This window comes from Blennius ocellaris (assembly GCF_963422515.1).
Source record: "Blennius ocellaris genome assembly, chromosome: 21".
NCBI classification, from domain to species: Eukaryota; Metazoa; Chordata; class Actinopteri; order Blenniiformes; family Blenniidae; genus Blennius; species Blennius ocellaris.
In genome coordinates, this window is record NC_137670.1 from 12,274,407 (window position 1) to 12,294,265 (window position 19,859).

General features: G+C 42.5%; 1 protein-coding gene across 1 annotated transcript; it reads right to left on the reverse strand.

Moving 5' to 3' along the window:
• Positions 1-260: 260 nt before the first annotated feature.
• Positions 261-15,894, reverse strand: LOC308145597 (uncharacterized protein; the record flags this gene model as incomplete). The annotated part of the gene is made up of 46 exons (XM_080517062.1): positions 261-313; positions 698-974; positions 1,063-1,208; positions 1,314-1,582; positions 1,687-1,849; positions 1,984-2,314; positions 2,403-2,548; positions 2,655-2,923; positions 3,028-3,190; positions 3,325-3,655; positions 3,744-3,889; positions 3,996-4,264; positions 4,369-4,531; positions 4,666-4,996; positions 5,085-5,230; positions 5,337-5,605; positions 5,710-5,872; positions 6,007-6,337; positions 6,426-6,571; positions 6,678-6,946; positions 7,051-7,213; positions 7,348-7,678; positions 7,767-7,912; positions 8,019-8,287; positions 8,392-8,554; positions 8,689-9,019; positions 9,108-9,253; positions 9,360-9,628; positions 9,733-9,895; positions 10,030-10,360; positions 10,449-10,594; positions 10,701-10,969; positions 11,074-11,236; positions 11,371-11,701; positions 11,790-11,935; positions 12,041-12,309; positions 12,414-12,576; positions 12,711-13,041; positions 13,130-13,275; positions 13,382-13,650; positions 13,755-13,917; positions 14,052-14,382; positions 14,471-14,616; positions 14,723-14,991; positions 15,096-15,258; positions 15,840-15,894. The coding sequence occupies 46 exons, from the start codon at positions 15,892-15,894 to the stop codon at positions 261-263; spliced, it is 10,053 nt and encodes a 3,350-aa protein (XP_080373188.1).
• Positions 15,895-19,859: the final 3,965 nt, after the last annotated feature.

Consider the following 19,859-nt stretch of genomic DNA (forward strand, 5'->3'; position numbering starts at 1 on the left):
AGTGAATGTGCAGGAACAATAGGCACACAAAAAAAACAAACACTCACCTTCTCTCTTGACCTCCTTTAACCAGCCTGCCACCCAACACTGAGTGCCAACAGGAAAAGTTCTGGTATTTGTAATGTCCAAACATATAGGCTGGACATAATCACTGTAAATAACTGACTGATCGAGCTGCAAGAGTGCAATGTTGGAGCCAGGCATTTGGGTTATTGTTATGTTTGTAATGCTCAATGATGCCTCAAATTCCTCAACACCACTCAGAAGCCGCTGGCCAACAAACACTTTCCACTCACTAACATCTGGATTGAGCCTGTCAGGGAGAGAAATAAACAATTGAAAAGACTTGTAAAATTGTGAGAACCCATGATCAAAAAAATTAGTAAGTGTACTAGTAGTCATACTTACTTAGAGAAACACTGGGAAGAGGTTAGAATGAACTTTTGGGCGATTAAGGATCCACCACATTCATGAACTCCATTTTTCTGAAGACTCACCATCCAGGGCCAAGTTCCTTCAGGTACAGTGCCACTGTCACCTGCTGCACGACTGTTCATTGGAGCCTTACCACAAACTGACCCTTAAAAAAGGATGGAACAGGGGAAAAATGCAATAAACAAAAGCAAATAAACATTAATGAGGAAAAGTCAACTTCATAATGTAGAAATACAGTGAAGATAAAATCTGACTCTCTCACTTGATGGGTTTGTAGTAATTAATGGTGGTGAAGGTAGTGAGGTAGGGGGAAGGCCAGGACAGGTGTAGCCACTGTCAGCATCTGGCCCAGTAGTGGTGAACTGAACAAAGCCTGGCTTATCAGATTTGATGTGGGAGTTGATCCATGGCTGATAACGGGACACTCGGGAGTAAACTCCTGGTAGATTGGGTCGAGCACAGCCAAATCCAAAACTAACAACTCCAGACTGGATCCAGGTCGAGCCTTTCTTAGTCACCATTGGACCACCTGAATCTCCCTGAAAAGATATACATGATATGTTTAAGAGGATGAAAATGAATTTTTGCTCTTGAAGAGTAGAGTGAAAGTTTTATTAAACATTTTACCTGACATGAGTCTTTGCCACCTGCTAGAACACCAGCACAGATCATGTTGTCTGTGATTGTGCCAACTCCATTCAGACAGTTACACTGTCTGTTTCCCAGAACAGGAACCTCCACTTCTTGAAGAGTTTCAGGGAATGGTAAGGACACTAGACAGAAACGCAACGAGAGAATTTACACATAACCCTCCAAATTAGGGAACAATGAAGCATTACAAGCAAGTAAACCCCAGAAACACAACAAGCCACACCCACCTCCTTCTTGGACTGCACCCCAGCCAGTGACCCAGCTGTCAGTGCCGTTGTTGAACACACTGTCACTTGCTGCCAGACACACTGGTCTGATGTAGTCTGTGAATGTGACTGGTGAGGAGAGTCTGAGCAGAGCAATATCGTTGTCACTGGTGCTGCTGTCATAGTCTGGATGCAAAATGATTGTGGCAACAGTCCTGGAAACCTCGTTTGGGTTGTCACCCTCCAGGCTCTGACGACCAAGAGAGACCCTCCACCTGGATGTACTTGGACTTAAAACGGAAATAATTCAGATGATTTAGTTTTCCAATAATGGACACTGCATAATATTAAATAACTTCAATATTATCTGTAGACAACTATCTTGGAGAGTTACCTGGAGAAGCAGTGAGCAGCAGACATCACCCACTCTCTGTTGATAAGGGAACCACCACACACATGGCTGCCAAATCTCTGCAGACTGACCTGCCAAGGCCAACTTCCAGGTGGAGCGTCCTCACCTCCAACTATCCTGGTGTTCAGAGGTGTGATACCACACACTACAACACAGAATTAAAATGAAGGTCAAAAAGAACGGATATTTATTCATAATTTTGTCATCCACAAGCTCAATCCTTTGCATTATGGACTATTTTAGTATATCAATAGTGAATATTTGCTGAATTGCACTTACATTCCGCACTTGATAATGTAGGTGGCAACCCTGTGCTTGGAGATGATGTTGAAGTTGTAGTAGCAGGTGTCTTGGTAGTTGTTGCAATGATAACAGGAGGTGGTAGGCCAGGACAGGTGTAGCCACTGTCAGCATCTGGCCCAGTAGTGGTGAACTGAACAAAGCCTGGCTTATCAGATTTGATGTGGGAGTTGATCCATGGCTGATAACGGGACACTCTGGAGTAAACTCCTGGTAGATTGGGTCGAGCACAGCCAAATCCAAAACTAACAACTCCAGACTGGATCCAGGTTGAGCCTTTCTTAGTCACCATTGGACCACCTGAATCTCCCTGAAAAGATATAGATGATATGTTTAAGAGGATGAAAAATAATTTTTGCTCTTGAAGAGTAGAGTGAAAGTTTTATTAAACATTTTACCTGACATGAGTCTTTGCCACCTGCTAGAACACCAGCACAGATCATGTTGTCTGTGATTGTGCCAACTCCATTCAGACAGTTACACTGTCTGTTTCCCAGAACAGGAACCTCCACTTCTTGAAGAGTTTCAGGGAATGGCAAGGACACTAGACAGAAACACAACGAGAGAATTTACACATAACCCTCCACATCAGGGAACAATGAAGCATTAAAATCAGGAAAAACCCCAGATACACAACAACCAACACCCACCTCCCTCTTGGACTGCACCCCAGCCAGTGACCCAGCTGTCAGTGCCGTTGTTGAACACACTGTCACTTGCTGCCAGACACACTGGTCTGATGTAGTCTGTGAATGTGACTGGTGAGGAGAGTCTGAGCAGAGCAATATCGTTGTCACTGGTGCTGCTGTCATAGTCTGGATGCAAAATGATTGTGGCAACAGTCCTGGAAACCTCGTTTGGGTTGTCACCCTCCAGGCTCTGACGACCAAGAGAGACCCTCCACCTGGATGTACTTGGACTTAAAACGGAAATAATTCAGATGATTTAGTTTTCCAATAATGGACACTGCATAATATTAAATAACTTCAATATTATCTGTAAACAAATATCTTGGAGAGTTACCTGGAGAAGCAGTGAGCAGCAGACATCACCCACTCTCTGTTGATAAGGGAACCACCACACACATGGCTGCCAAATCTCTGCAGACTGACCTGCCAAGGCCAACTTCCAGGTGGAGCGTCCTCACCTCCAACTATCCTGGTGTTCAGAGGTGTGATACCACACACTACAACACAGAATTAAAATGAAGGTCAAAAAGAACGGATATTTATTCATAATTTTGTCATCCACAAGCTCAATCCTTTGCATTATGGACTATTTTAGTATATCAATAGTGAATATTTGCTGAATTGCACTTACATTCCGCACTTGATAATGTAGGTGGCAACCCTGTGCTTGGAGATGATGTTGAAGTTGTAGTAGCAGGTGTCTTGGTAGTTGTTGCAATGATAACAGGAGGTGGTAGGCCAGGACAGGTGTAGCCACTGTCAGCATCTGGCCCAGTAGTGGTGAACTGAACAAAGCCTGGCTTATCAGATTTGATGTGGGAGTTGATCCATGGCTGATAACGGGACACTCTGGAGTAAACTCCTGGTAGATTGGGTCGAGCACAGCCAAATCCAAAACTAACAACTCCAGACTGGATCCAGGTCGAGCCTTTCTTAGTCACCATTGGACCACCTGAATCTCCCTGAAAAGATATAGATGATATGTTTAAGAGGATGAAAAAGAATTTTTGCTCTTTAAGAGTAGAGTGAAAGTTTTATTAAACATTTTACCTGACATGAGTCTTTGCCACCTGCTAGAACACCAGCACAGATCATGTTGTCTGTGATTGTGCCAACTCCATTCAGACAGTTACACTGTCTGTTTCCCAGAACAGGAACCTCCACTTCTTGAAGAGTTTCAGGGAATGGCAAGGACACTAGACAGAAACACAACGAGAGAATTTACACATAACCCTCCACATCAGGGAACAATGAAGCATTAAAATCAGGAAAAACCCCAGATACACAACAAGCCACACCCACCTCCCTCTTGGACTGCACCCCAGCCAGTGACCCAGCTGTCAGTGCCGTTGTTGAACAAACTGTCACTTGCTGCCAGACACACTGGTCTGATGTAGTCTGTGAATGTGACTGGTGAGGAGAGTCTGAGCAGAGCAATATCGTTGTCACTGGTGCTGCTGTCATAGTCTGGATGCAAAATGATTGTGGCAACAGTCCTGGAAACCTCGTTTGGGTTGTCACCCTCCAGGCTCTGACAACCAAGAGAGACCCTCCACCTGGATGTACTTGGACTTAAAACGGAAATAATTCAGATGATTTAGTTTTCCAATAATGGACACTGCATAATATTAAATAACTTCAATATTATCTGTAAACAAATATCTTGGAGAGTTACCTGGAGAAGCAGTGAGCAGCAGACATCACCCACTCTCTGTTGATAAGGGAACCACCACACACATGGCTGCCAAATCTCTGCAGACTGACCTGCCAAGGCCAACTTCCAGGTGGAGCGTCCTCACCTCCAACTATCCTGGTGTTCAGAGGTGTGATACCACACACTACAACACAGAATTAAAATGAAGGTCAAAAAGAACGGATATTTATTCATAATTTTGTCATCCACAAGCTCAATCCTTTGCATTATGGACTATTTTAGTATATCAATAGTGAATATTTGCTGAATTGCACTTACATTCCGCACTTGATGATGTAGGTGGCAACCCTGTGCTTGGAGATGATGTTGAAGTTCTAGTAGCAGGTGTCTTGGTAGTTGTTGCAATGATAACAGGAGGTGGCAGGCCAGGACAGGTGTAGCCACTGTCAACATCTGGCCCAGTAGTGGTGAACTGAACAAAGCCTGGCTTATCAGATTTGATGTGGGAGTTGATCCATGGCTGATAACGGGACACTCTGGAGTAAACTCCTGGTAGATTGGGTCGAGCACAGCCAAATCCAAAACTAACAACTCCAGACTGGATCCAGGTCGAGCCTTTCTTAGTCACCATTGGACCACCTGAATCTCCCTGAAAAGATATAGATGATATGTTTAAGAGGATGAAAAAGAATTTTTGCTCTTGAAGAGTAGAGTGAAAGTTTTATTAAACATTTTACCTGACATGAGTCTTTGCCACCTGCTAGAACACCAGCACAGATCATGTTGTCTGTGATTGTGCCAACTCCATTCAGACAGTTACACTGTCTGTTTCCCAGAACAGGAACCTCCACTTCTTGAAGAGTTTCAGGGAATGGCAAGGACACTAGACAGAAACACAACGAGAGAATTTACACATAACCCTCCACATCAGGGAACAATGAAGCATTAAAATCAGGAAAAACCCCAGATACACAACAAGCCACACCCACCTCCCTCTTGGACTGCACCCCAGCCAGTGACCCAGCTGTCAGTGCCGTTGTTGAACACACTGTCACTTGCTGCCAGACACACTGGTCTGATGTAGTCTGTGAATGTGACTGGTGAGGAGAGTCTGAGCAGAGCAATATCGTTGTCACTGGTGCTGCTGTCATAGTCTGGATGCAAAATGATTGTGGCAACAGTCCTGGAAACCTCGTTTGGGTTGTCACCCTCCAGGCTCTGACGACCAAGAGAGACCCTCCACCTGGATGTACTTGGACTAGAAACAAAAAATGCTCTCGTATTTCAGTTTTGAGAAATCAATGCTGCATTTATTTCCAAATTCTCAATCTTATTCTGGATATAAATATTTCAGTCACCAACCTGGAGAAGCAGTGAGCAGCAGACATCACCCACTCTCTGTTGATAAGGGAACCACCACACACATGGCTGCCAAATCTCTGCAGACTGACCTGCCAAGGCCAACTTCCAGGTGGAGCGTCCTCACCTCCAACTATCCTGGTGTTCAGAGGTGTGATACCACACACTACAACACAGAATTAAAATGAAGGTCAAAAAGAACGGATATTTATTCATAATTTTGTCATCCACAAGCTCAATCCTTTGCATTATGGACTATTTTAGTATATCAATAGTGAATATTTGCTGAATTGCACTTACATTCCGCACTTGATAATGTAGGTGGCAACCCTGTGCTTGGAGATGATGTTGAAGTTGTAGTAGCAGGTGTCTTGGTAGTTGTTGCAATGATAACAGGAGGTGGCAGGCCAGGACAGGTGTAGCCACTGTCAACATCTGGCCCAGTAGTGGTGAACTGAACAAAGCCTGGCTTATCAGATTTGATGTGGGAGTTGATCCATGGCTGATAACGGGACACTCTGGAGTAAACTCCTGGTAGATTGGGTCGAGCACAGCCAAATCCAAAACTAACAACTCCAGACTGGATCCAGGTCGAGCCTTTCTTAGTCACCATTGGACCACCTGAATCTCCCTGAAAAGATATAGATGATATGTTTAAGAGGATGAAAAAGAATTTTTGCTCTTGAAGAGTAGAGTGAAAGTTTTATTAAACATTTTACCTGACATGAGTCTTTGCCACCTGCTAGAACACCAGCACAGATCATGTTGTCTGTGATTGTGCCAACTCCATTCAGACAGTTACACTGTCTGTTTCCCAGAACAGGAACCTCCACTTCTTGAAGAGTTTCAGGGAATGGCAAGGACACTAGACAGAAACACAACGAGAGAATTTACACATAACCCTCCACATCAGGGAACAATGAAGCATTAAAATCAGGAAAAACCCCAGATACACAACAAGCCACACCCACCTCCCTCTTGGACTGCACCCCAGCCAGTGACCCAGCTGTCAGTGCCGTTGTTGAACACACTGTCACTTGCTGCCAGACACACTGGTCTGATGTAGTCTGTGAATGTGACTGGTGAGGAGAGTCTGAGCAGAGCAATATCGTTGTCACTGGTGCTGCTGTCATAGTCTGGATGCAAAATGATTGTGGCAACAGTCCTGGAAACCTCGTTTGGGTTGTCACCCTCCAGGCTCTGACGACCAAGAGAGACCCTCCACCTGGATGTACTTGGACTTAAAACGGAAATAATTCAGATGATTTAGTTTTCCAATAATGGACACTGCATAATATTAAATAACTTCAATATTATCTGTAGACAACTATCTTGGAGAGTTACCTGGAGAAGCAGTGAGCAGCAGACATCACCCACTCTCTGTTGATAAGGGAACCACCACACACATGGCTGCCAAATCTCTGCAGACTGACCTGCCAAGGCCAACTTCCAGGTGGAGCGTCCTCACCTCCAACTATCCTGGTGTTCAGAGGTGTGATACCACACACTACAACACAGAATTAAAATTAAGGTCAAAAAGAACGGATATTTATTCATAATTTTGTCATCCACAAGCTCAATCCTTTGCATTATGGACTATTTTAGTATATCAATAGTGAATATTTGCTGAATTGCACTTACATTCCGCACTTGATGATGTAGGTGGCAACCCTGTGCTTGGAGATGATGTTGAAGTTCTAGTAGCAGGTGTCTTGGTAGTTGTTGCAATGATAACAGGAGGTGGCAGGCCAGGACAGGTGTAGCCACTGTCAACATCTGGCCCAGTAGTGGTGAACTGAACAAAGCCTGGCTTATCAGATTTGATGTGGGAGTTGATCCATGGCTGATAACGGGACACTCTGGAGTAAACTCCTGGTAGATTGGGTCGAGCACAGCCAAATCCAAAACTAACAACTCCAGACTGGATCCAGGTCGAGCCTTTCTTAGTCACCATTGGACCACCTGAATCTCCCTGAAAAGATATAGATGATATGTTTAAGAGGATGAAAAAGAATTTTTGCTCTTGAAGAGTAGAGTGAAAGTTTTATTAAACATTTTACCTGACATGAGTCTTTGCCACCTGCTAGAACACCAGCACAGATCATGTTGTCTGTGATTGTGCCAACTCCATTCAGACAGTTACACTGTCTGTTTCCCAGAACAGGAACCTCCACTTCTTGAAGAGTTTCAGGGAATGGCAAGGACACTAGACAGAAACACAACGAGAGAATTTACACATAACCCTCCACATCAGGGAACAATGAAGCATTAAAATCAGGAAAAACCCCAGATACACAACAAGCCACACCCACCTCCCTCATGGACTGCACCCCAGCCAGTGACCCAGCTGTCAGTGCCGTTGTTGAACACACTGTCACTTGCTGCCAGACACACTGGTCTGATGTAGTCTGTGAATTTGACTGGTGAGGAGAGTCTGAGCAGAGCAATATCGTTGTCACTGGTGCTGCTGTCATAGTCTGGATGCAAAATGATTGTGGCAACAGTCCTGGAAACCTCGTTTGGGTTGTCACCCTCCAGGCTCTGACGACCAAGAGAGACCCTCCACCTGGATGTACTTGGACTTAAAACGGAAATAATTCAGATGATTTAGTTTTCCAATAATGGACACTGCATAATATTAAATAACTTCAATATTATCTGTAGACAACTATCTTGGAGAGTTACCTGGAGAAGCAGTGAGCAGCAGACATCACCCACTCTCTGTTGATAAGGGAACCACCACACACATGGCTGCCAAATCTCTGCAGACTGACCTGCCAAGGCCAACTTCCAGGTGGAGCGTCCTCACCTCCAACTATCCTGGTGTTCAGAGGTGTGATACCACACACTACAACACAGAATTAAAATGAAGGTCAAAAAGAACGGATATTTATTCATAATTTTGTCATCCACAAGCTCAATCCTTTGCATTATGGACTATTTTAGTATATCAATAGTGAATATTTGCTGAATTGCACTTACATTCCGCACTTGATGATGTAGGTGGCAACCCTGTGCTTGGAGATGATGTTGAAGTTCTAGTAGCAGGTGTCTTGGTAGTTGTTGCAATGATAACAGGAGGTGGCAGGCCAGGACAGGTGTAGCCACTGTCAACATCTGGCCCAGTAGTGGTGAACTGAACAAAACCTGGCTTATCAGATTTGATGTGGGAGTTGATCCATGGCTGATAACGGGACACTCTGGAGTAAACTCCTGGTAGATTGGGTCGAGCACAGCCAAATCCAAAACTAACAACTCCAGACTGGATCCAGGTCGAGCCTTTCTTAGTCACCATTGGACCACCTGAATCTCCCTGAAAAGATATAGATGATATGTTTAAGAGAATGAAAAAGAATTTTTGCTCTTGAAGAGTAGAGTGAAAGTTTTATTAAACATTTTACCTGACATGAGTCTTTGCCACCTGCTAGAACACCAGCACAGATCATGTTGTCTGTGATTGTGCCAACTCCATTCAGACAGTTACACTGTCTGTTTCCCAGAACAGGAACCTCCACTTCTTGAAGAGTTTCAGGGAATGGCAAGGACACTAGACAGAAACACAACGAGAGAATTTACACATAACCCTCCACATCAGGGAACAATGAAGCATTAAAATCAGGAAAAACCCCAGATACACAACAAGCCACACCCACCTCCCTCATGGACTGCACCCCAGCCAGTGACCCAGCTGTCAGTGCCGTTGTTGAACACACTGTCACTTGCTGCCAGACACACTGGTCTGATGTAGTCTGTGAATGTGACTGGTGAGGAGAGTCTGAGCAGAGCAATATCGTTGTCACTGGTGCTGCTGTCATAGTCTGGATGCAAAATGATTGTGGCAACAGTCCTGGAAACCTCGTTTGGGTTGTCACCCTCCAGGCTCTGACGACCAAGAGAGACCCTCCACCTGGATGTACTTGGACTTAAAACGGAAATAATTCAGATGATTTAGTTTTCCAATAATGGACACTGCATAATATTAAATAACTTCAATATTATCTGTAGACAACTATCTTGGAGAGTTACCTGGAGAAGCAGTGAGCAGCAGACATCACCCACTCTCTGTTGATAAGGGAACCACCACACACATGGCTGCCAAATCTCTGCAGACTGACCTGCCAAGGCCAACTTCCAGGTGGAGCGTCCTCACCTCCAACTATCCTGGTGTTCAGAGGTGTGATACCACACACTACAACACAGAATTAAAATTAAGGTCAAAAAGAACGGATATTTATTCATAATTTTGTCATCCACAAGCTCAATCCTTTGCATTATGGACTATTTTAGTATATCAATAGTGAATATTTGCTGAATTGCACTTACATTCCGCACTTGATGATGTAGGTGGCAACCCTGTGCTTGGAGATGATGTTGAAGTTCTAGTAGCAGGTGTCTTGGTAGTTGTTGCAATGATAACAGGAGGTGGCAGGCCAGGACAGGTGTAGCCACTGTCAACATCTGGCCCAGTAGTGGTGAACTGAACAAAGCCTGGCTTATCAGATTTGATGTGGGAGTTGATCCATGGCTGATAACGGGACACTCGGGAGTAAACTCCTGGTAGATTGGGTCGAGCACAGCCAAATCCAAAACTAACAACTCCAGACTGGATCCAGGTCGAGCCTTTCTTAGTCACCATTGGACCACCTGAATCTCCCTGAAAAGATATACATGATATGTTTAAGAGGATGAAAATGAATTTTTGCTCTTGAAGAGTAGAGTGAAAGTTTTATTAAACATTTTACCTGACATGAGTCTTTGCCACCTGCTAGAACACCAGCACAGATCATGTTGTCTGTGATTGTGCCAACTCCATTCAGACAGTTACACTGTCTGTTTCCCAGAACAGGAACCTCCACTTCTTGAAGAGTTTCAGGGAATGGCAAGGACACTAGACAGAAACACAACGAGAGAATTTACACATAACCCTCCACATCAGGGAACAATGAAGCATTAAAATCAGGAAAAACCCCAGATACACAACAAGCCACACCCACCTCCCTCATGGACTGCACCCCAGCCAGTGACCCAGCTGTCAGTGCCGTTGTTGAACACACTGTCACTTGCTGCCAGACACACTGGTCTGATGTAGTCTGTGAATGTGACTGGTGAGGAGAGTCTGAGCAGAGCAATATCGTTGTCACTGGTGCTGCTGTCATAGTCTGGATGCAAAATGATTGTGGCAACAGTCCTGGAAACCTCGTTTGGGTTGTCACCCTCCAGGCTCTGACGACCAAGAGAGACCCTCCACCTGGATGTACTTGGACTTAAAACGGAAATAATTCAGATGATTTAGTTTTCCAATAATGGACACTGCATAATATTAAATAACTTCAATATTATCTGTAGACAACTATCTTGGAGAGTTACCTGGAGAAGCAGTGAGCAGCAGACATCACCCACTCTCTGTTGATAAGGGAACCACCACACACATGGCTGCCAAATCTCTGCAGACTGACCTGCCAAGGCCAACTTCCAGGTGGAGCGTCCTCACCTCCAACTATCCTGGTGTTCAGAGGTGTGATACCACACACTACAACACAGAATTAAAATTAAGGTCAAAAAGAACGGATATTTATTCATAATTTTGTCATCCACAAGCTCAATCCTTTGCATTATGGACTATTTTAGTATATCAATAGTGAATATTTGCTGAATTGCACTTACATTCCGCACTTGATGATGTAGGTGGCAACCCTGTGCTTGGAGATGATGTTGAAGTTCTAGTAGCAGGTGTCTTGGTAGTTGTTGCAATGATAACAGGAGGTGGCAGGCCAGGACAGGTGTAGCCACTGTCAACATCTGGCCCAGTAGTGGTGAACTGAACAAAGCCTGGCTTATCAGATTTGATGTGGGAGTTGATCCATGGCTGATAACGGGACACTCGGGAGTAAACTCCTGGTAGATTGGGTCGAGCACAGCCAAATCCAAAACTAACAACTCCAGACTGGATCCAGGTCGAGCCTTTCTTAGTCACCATTGGACCACCTGAATCTCCCTGAAAAGATATACATGATATGTTTAAGAGGATGAAAATGAATTTTTGCTCTTGAAGAGTAGAGTGAAAGTTTTATTAAACATTTTACCTGACATGAGTCTTTGCCACCTGCTAGAACACCAGCACAGATCATGTTGTCTGTGATTGTGCCAACTCCATTCAGACAGTTACACTGTCTGTTTCCCAGAACAGGAACCTCCACTTCTTGAAGAGTTTCAGGGAATGGTAAGGACACTAGACAGAAACGCAACGAGAGAATTTACACATAACCCTCCAAATTAGGGAACAATGAAGCATTACAAGCAAGTAAACCCCAGATACACAACAAGCCACACCCACCTCCCTCTTGGACTGCACCCCAGCCAGTGACCCAGCTGTCAGTGCCGTTGTTGAACACACTGTCACTTGCTGCCAGACACACTGGTCTGATGTAGTCTGTGAATGTGACTGGTGAGGAGAGTCTGAGCAGAGCAATATCGTTGTCACTGGTGCTGCTGTCATAGTCTGGATGCAAAATGATTGTGGCAACAGTCCTGGAAACCTCGTTTGGGTTGTCACCCTCCAGGCTCTGACGACCAAGAGAGACCCTCCACCTGGATGTACTTGGACTTAAAACGGAAATAATTCAGATGATTTAGTTTTCCAATAATGGACACTGCATAATATTAAATAACTTCAATATTATCTGTAAACAAATATCTTGGAGAGTTACCTGGAGAAGCAGTGAGCAGCAGACATCACCCACTCTCTGTTGATAAGGGAACCACCACACACATGGCTGCCAAATCTCTGCAGACTGACCTGCCAAGGCCAACTTCCAGGTGGAGCGTCCTCACCTCCAACTATCCTGGTGTTCAGAGGTGTGATACCACACACTACAACACAGAATTAAAATGAAGGTCAAAAAGAACGGATATTTATTCATAATTTTGTCATCCACAAGCTCAATCCTTTGCATTATGGACTATTTTAGTATATCAATAGTGAATATTTGCTGAATTGCACTTACATTCCGCACTTGATGATGTAGGTGGCAACCCTGTGCTTGGAGATGATGTTGAAGTTCTAGTAGCAGGTGTCTTGGTAGTTGTTGCAATGATAACAGGAGGTGGCAGGCCAGGACAGGTGTAGCCACTGTCAACATCTGGCCCAGTAGTGGTGAACTGAACAAAGCCTGGCTTATCAGATTTGATGTGGGAGTTGATCCATGGCTGATAACGGGACACTCTGGAGTAAACTCCTGGTAGATTGGGTCGAGCACAGCCAAATCCAAAACTAACAACTCCAGACTGGATCCAGGTCGAGCCTTTCTTAGTCACCATTGGACCACCTGAATCTCCCTGAAAAGATATAGATGATATGTTTAAGAGGATGAAAAAGAATTTTTGCTCTTGAAGAGTAGAGTGAAAGTTTTATTAAACATTTTACCTGACATGAGTCTTTGCCACCTGCTAGAACACCAGCACAGATCATGTTGTCTGTGATTGTGCCAACTCCATTCAGACAGTTACACTGTCTGTTTCCCAGAACAGGAACCTCCACTTCTTGAAGAGTTTCAGGGAATGGCAAGGACACTAGACAGAAACACAACGAGAGAATTTACACATAACCCTCCACATCAGGGAACAATGAAGCATTAAAATCAGGAAAAACCCCAGATACACAACAAGCCACACCCACCTCCCTCATGGACTGCACCCCAGCCAGTGACCCAGCTGTCAGTGCCGTTGTTGAACACACTGTCACTTGCTGCCAGACACACTGGTCTGATGTAGTCTGTGAATTTGACTGGTGAGGAGAGTCTGAGCAGAGCAATATCGTTGTCACTGGTGCTGCTGTCATAGTCTGGATGCAAAATGATTGTGGCAACAGTCCTGGAAACCTCGTTTGGGTTGTCACCCTCCAGGCTCTGACGACCAAGAGAGACCCTCCACCTGGATGTACTTGGACTTAAAACGGAAATAATTCAGATGATTTAGTTTTCCAATAATGGACACTGCATAATATTAAATAACTTCAATATTATCTGTAGACAACTATCTTGGAGAGTTACCTGGAGAAGCAGTGAGCAGCAGACATCACCCACTCTCTGTTGATAAGGGAACCACCACACACATGGCTGCCAAATCTCTGCAGACTGACCTGCCAAGGCCAACTTCCAGGTGGAGCGTCCTCACCTCCAACTATCCTGGTGTTCAGAGGTGTGATACCACACACTACAACACAGAATTAAAATGAAGGTCAAAAAGAACGGATATTTATTCATAATTTTGTCATCCACAAGCTCAATCCTTTGCATTATGGACTATTTTAGTATATCAATAGTGAATATTTGCTGAATTGCACTTACATTCCGCACTTGATGATGTAGGTGGCAACCCTGTGCTTGGAGATGATGTTGAAGTTCTAGTAGCAGGTGTCTTGGTAGTTGTTGCAATGATAACAGGAGGTGGCAGGCCAGGACAGGTGTAGCCACTGTCAACATCTGGCCCAGTAGTGGTGAACTGAACAAAACCTGGCTTATCAGATTTGATGTGGGAGTTGATCCATGGCTGATAACGGGACACTCTGGAGTAAACTCCTGGTAGATTGGGTCGAGCACAGCCAAATCCAAAACTAACAACTCCAGACTGGATCCAGGTCGAGCCTTTCTTAGTCACCATTGGACCACCTGAATCTCCCTGAAAAGATATACATGATATGTTTAAGAGGATGAAAAAGAATTTTTGCTCTTGAAGAGTAGAGTGAAAGTTTTATTAAACATTTTACCTGACATGAGTCTTTGCCACCTGCTAGAACACCAGCACAGATCATGTTGTCTGTGATTGTGCCAACTCCATTCAGACAGTTACACTGTCTGTTTCCCAGAACAGGAACCTCCACTTCTTGAAGAGTTTCAGGGAATGGCAAGGACACTAGACAGAAACACAACGAGATAATTTACACATAACCCTCCACATCAGGGAACAATGAAGCATTAAAATCAGGAAAAACCCCAGATACACAACAAGCCACACCCACCTCCCTCATGGACTGCACCCCAGCCAGTGACCCAGCTGTCAGTGCCGTTGTTGAACACACTGTCACTTGCTGCCAGACACACTGGTCTGATGTAGTCTGTGAATGTGACTGGTGAGGAGAGTCTGAGCAGAGCAATATCGTTGTCACTGGTGCTGCTGTCATAGTCTGGATGCAAAATGATTGTGGCAACAGTCCTGGAAACCTCGTTTGGGTTGTCACCCTCCAGGCTCTGACGACCAAGAGAGACCCTCCACCTGGATGTACTTGAACTAGAAACAAAAAATGCTCTCGTATTTCAGTTTTGAGAAATCAATGCTGCATTTATTTCCAAATTCTCAATCTTATTCTGGATATAAATATTTCAGTCACCAACCTGGAGAAGCAGTGAGCAGCAGACATCACCCACTCTCTGTTGATAAGGGAACCACCACATACATGGCTTCCAAATCTCTGCAGACTGACCTGCCAAGGCCAACTTCCAGGTGGAGCGTCCTCACCTCCAACTATCCTGGTGTTCAGAGGTGTGATACCACACACTGAAAAACACATCAATTTGTTTAAACTTCTGTTGAATAGTAATTAAAACAATTATTTTTATCACTACTTCATTTTTTCCCCATCATTATATTCTTTGATTTATGATAACTGAATCACATCAGTTCTTCACAGCGGCACCTTATCAGGTGACAATTATCATGATAGTTGTTTTGTTTTGTTTTTTAAATTTCAAGATTCAATATCTGAAAATCTGAACAACAACTTACCATCTAGCTGAGCATACGATTCTGCAAAACACACATAAACAATGTCATTTATTTTGTCATACTTACAATAAAACACAGTTGAATTGTCACACAACATTCTCCCCAAAAAATAAGAGAAACAAAGACGTTGTCTTTTTTCCTAAAACAACATTAAACAATGTTCTTATTCCTTATTTGCATCACCATCATATAATTATATAATAAATATAATGATGTAGAAGAACAAGAAGAAGAAGAACCAACATGATTATTATATTGTCCCAAACCCTTTAATCAAACTTTTCAACACATGCATTTCAAATCAGCCCAGCTTTTTCCTGAAAACAAGAGAAACTTTCCATCACGAGACTCACCTGCAATCAGAACGTTGATCACAGTCAGCACGCACGTCCATTCCTTCAGTGCCATTGTGTCACTGCTCAATTCTTGTGTTTCACTCTTTATATACTGGGTTTTACTTGTCACCTGCCATGAAATGTGCCCCTCCCACATGGCTCCCCACAGCTAAGATACTGGAAAGTTTCCTGGTTCCTTCTCTATTTTCCAGATCGAAGTTGAAAATAAGTCAGTTGGTATGATTGTATTTGTACACTACTATGCCACGGTAATTGTTTCATTTGTGAGAGGTAAGAGGTGTGTTTTGGGTAGGGCACAGAACAAACACATGTTGAAAATTAGAATATTACCTCCTTCTCTTCTGACTAACTCTTGATTAGTTTTTATGACAGAATCATACAATTTTCTCAGTTTCAAGCCTCTTGGATACATATTCACTTCTGTACTAATATGAACGTTAAAAGCTTGAACAAACCAGGCGTTGTAGACATTTCTTACTTCAGAGTGCTAAAACGTGACATTTCCAGCCATTGAGAAATAACCAGTGGTGGAACATTTTACTAGAGTGCAAACAAAGGTGTCTGTCAAGTGTCAGACTATTGCATGTTTCGGCACCTTGGCTTTCTACGAATGAGACACTGAAGTTATTTCAGGAACAAAACACTGCTTGGTTATGTCATTCCTGTCTTGTTGGGCACTTGTCATCAACTTACTATCATTAGGAATTTGGTGTATTTCCTTGTGACTTGTTATTTTCAAAAGTACACATTTTCAGCATGTACGTATAACGAGAGTCAAGAAGGTACATCTGCAAAGTTTCAATGGTGCTTTTACCTGTCATTGGATTACTTAAAGTTTGTTAATAACATCCTTCATGAGAATTGAGGATGAAAATATGAGTTGGTGGCTCTGGGGTGTACAGGGCAGCAAAGGTGTATCGGCTAGTAGTGCATTGACGTCAAACAGCACACAAGTCATCAAATTTGTCACCATACGTCACAGATACATACTGTCATACCCGCATGAAAGATGAACAAAGGTCGGGAATTGAACTAGCGATGAATGATTCTTGCTGACCTGTTAGTAGTGACTGAGCTGACGTAACAAACAAACAAAAGAACCAAGGCAGTATGGGGCAAACCTGAGCATATGTTAAGAATGTAACCTTTACTCCCCATCCATCATCTTTGCTGTAAAAGCTAAAATATTCATCTTGACAGAAAGTAGAAAAGACCTTTTCATCCTCTTACACAACATTTCAACACAATACAGCAGCACTGTTTGCACGGTTAATGCTTTTTCCTCATTGTGTTGTGTGAAAAAATTTATTTTTTTTTTTTTTACAACAGGTTACATGCTCACTTGGCGGCCACAGCTGTACAAATGACGATGAGGAATTGTGGAAGAAATTGAGTTTCAAAGTCTGATAAGGATTTGGTAGAATCAAATAAAATCCATGATATTTGCAACCAAGCTGGATGGATGGATATATGGATGGATGGATGGATGGATGGATGGATGGATGGATGGATGGATGGATGGATGGATGATGGATGGATGAATGGATGGATGGTTGTATTTAACACAAACTTTCAAACAATACAAAAACAAACCCAGATGTATTCATAAGAATGTGCCGACTTATATCTTAAACTCATGTTTTTCTACGCTTTTTCCACCCGCTTAAATCATTTGCACAGATTCTGTTATCTGCTCGCAATCAACAACTATAATATATTTTAATAATACACACAAATATCCACGTTTGTGCACAGCAAAGTTTATGGCGACAGTACTCAAATTCACATGTTCAGAAAATATTGTGTCTCCAATGAGAGGATAAAGAAAAGAGACACAAAATGATGAGTTCACCTCTTTAGAGATTCAATGAATCAACAGCTACTTTGTGAGTTGTAGATATTTGAAATTCTGTAATGTTTCCAAAGTGCAGCGATATAGTCGCAGTTTATAACTTATTAATTTAATGAGTAATTTTGATATTATGCGATTCACATGCAATCTAAATGATGGGATTAAAGTCTTACCATAGAACTGAAAAGCAACTGTCACTTCACTCAGGCAGGAACAAAGCACACCCACAGCAAAAACTGTCTTCCCAAAATCTTCCTCTTTTTTTTTCTCTCTCTTTTTTGTCATAAGTGAAGAAAACAACAGAAGCATGGTGATCTGAAGGATTAAACATTACAAATTAATAGGTGACTGTTTAAAGGTGTGGGAGGGGGATCGCAGACAGAGCGACTGATAAAGATTTGAGATTATAGCAAAGTGATGAGTGACAGGGAAGTTATACCTGAAAGAACAGAAGAACCACCTCGTCTTACTTTGAGACAAATTATGTCATGCCTGTCTATTTTGAAATATTCCACATTTAAAGATCGATATTTCAATTTTCTTTTTAAAGCTATTTCATCAACATCTTTTTAGTTATGCATGTGTCTGCACTTGTGTGACTCCGACGTTGAATTGTTTACACACTGTTAGCTCCTACAATGTAAAATTATTACATTTCAAGGTAAAGACTTAAATAAAGGATCAAATGAGCTATTGGTGAGTGTTATGGTAAGTATTTTGGAACTCAAGCCACAGTAAGTAAGTGCAATGTTATATGGATTAAACAAAAGTGTGTGCGTGTGTCCTTGTTCTTTGATACCCGTGAGAATCTAATGTGAACACAGCGATAAAATTGGAGATTCCTACTCGAGAAATCAATATCTCCTTCCTTGAAAACATGCGTGGTTGTGATTATGTTGAAGTTAGGGTATGGCCAGTTACACTACTGGATATGCAAAGAACAGTTCCAGCTTAGTTTTGGGCAAATTGATCTTTACTTTCTGTCCATAGGGAATTTTACTGCTTCAGCAGTCACAATGTGCTTTACCTGATAACATTCACACAGAAAGAGGAGGAAGCTGAAGGTAGGGACAGCTTGGACATGTCACTAGTCTATCACTGAGTAAACACAAGGTCGTACTCTCACCGACAAATAATATCGATCAATTAATGGCAATTGCATGTTTGTTCCTTCCTTTTTTCTGGCAGAGAAAACCCAGTCACATAAAAGGAGTGCATGCAAACTGCACAGAAACGTTGATTAAAGAGCAAATCATTTGGATTTTACCAACTGAAACCCACATAAAATCTCACTATTGCTCATGGAATAAACTATATAAATTTTGCTTTTTTTCGTTCACACAAAAGTTGAATTAAATGATTATCCCTATACATAACATCATGTAAAAATTGTAGTTGGTAAATGTTGTTCTCAAAAGAACCCACATCAACATTCAGCAAGCAGGCTTAGGCTCATTGTTCACAAAGCCAGCATCATATGTCCACAGATCATCCACTTCACACATGAGGATTAATGTCCCTTTGTACAAAGAGAATGTGAGTCTGCCTAATTGAGCTGTTAAATCGTTGGTTTAATGTTCTCTCTTATATGTTTTTTTTTTCTTCTCTTATGTAAGTTTAAATTCGTCCAAAACAGCTGCTTTGTACTGAAAGGGAATATTATTGTGTATTTACTACCATCTGCTGGGAGCACAGAGTAATTGTCAGCTATAGAGCAGCACAGCTTCATCGCATACATTTACATAAAAAAAAAAAAGAATCAGTTTCATTAAAAGGTAAAAGAAAATAAGTTATGCCACTGATTTCCAAAACAAAAACTCAATTACCATATAGATTCATTACACATAGAATGAATATTTGAAGCCTTTATTTCTTTATGTTTGGATGATTGTAGCCCACAAATAATGAAAACCCCAAATTCTGCCTCAGAAAATCTGAATATGACATAAGATCAATTAAAATTTGTATTTTGAACAGAAATATCAGGCTTCTGAAAAGAATGTTCATTTCTATGCACTCAATATTTAGCTGGGCCTCTGTTTGCATGAATTACTGCAGTGGACCAACGCCATGTCATCTGCTGGCCTTGGTCCGCTGTGTTTTCTGAAATCCACAGTCAACGTAGCCACTTACTGGGAACATTTAGAGCACTTCATAATTCCTTC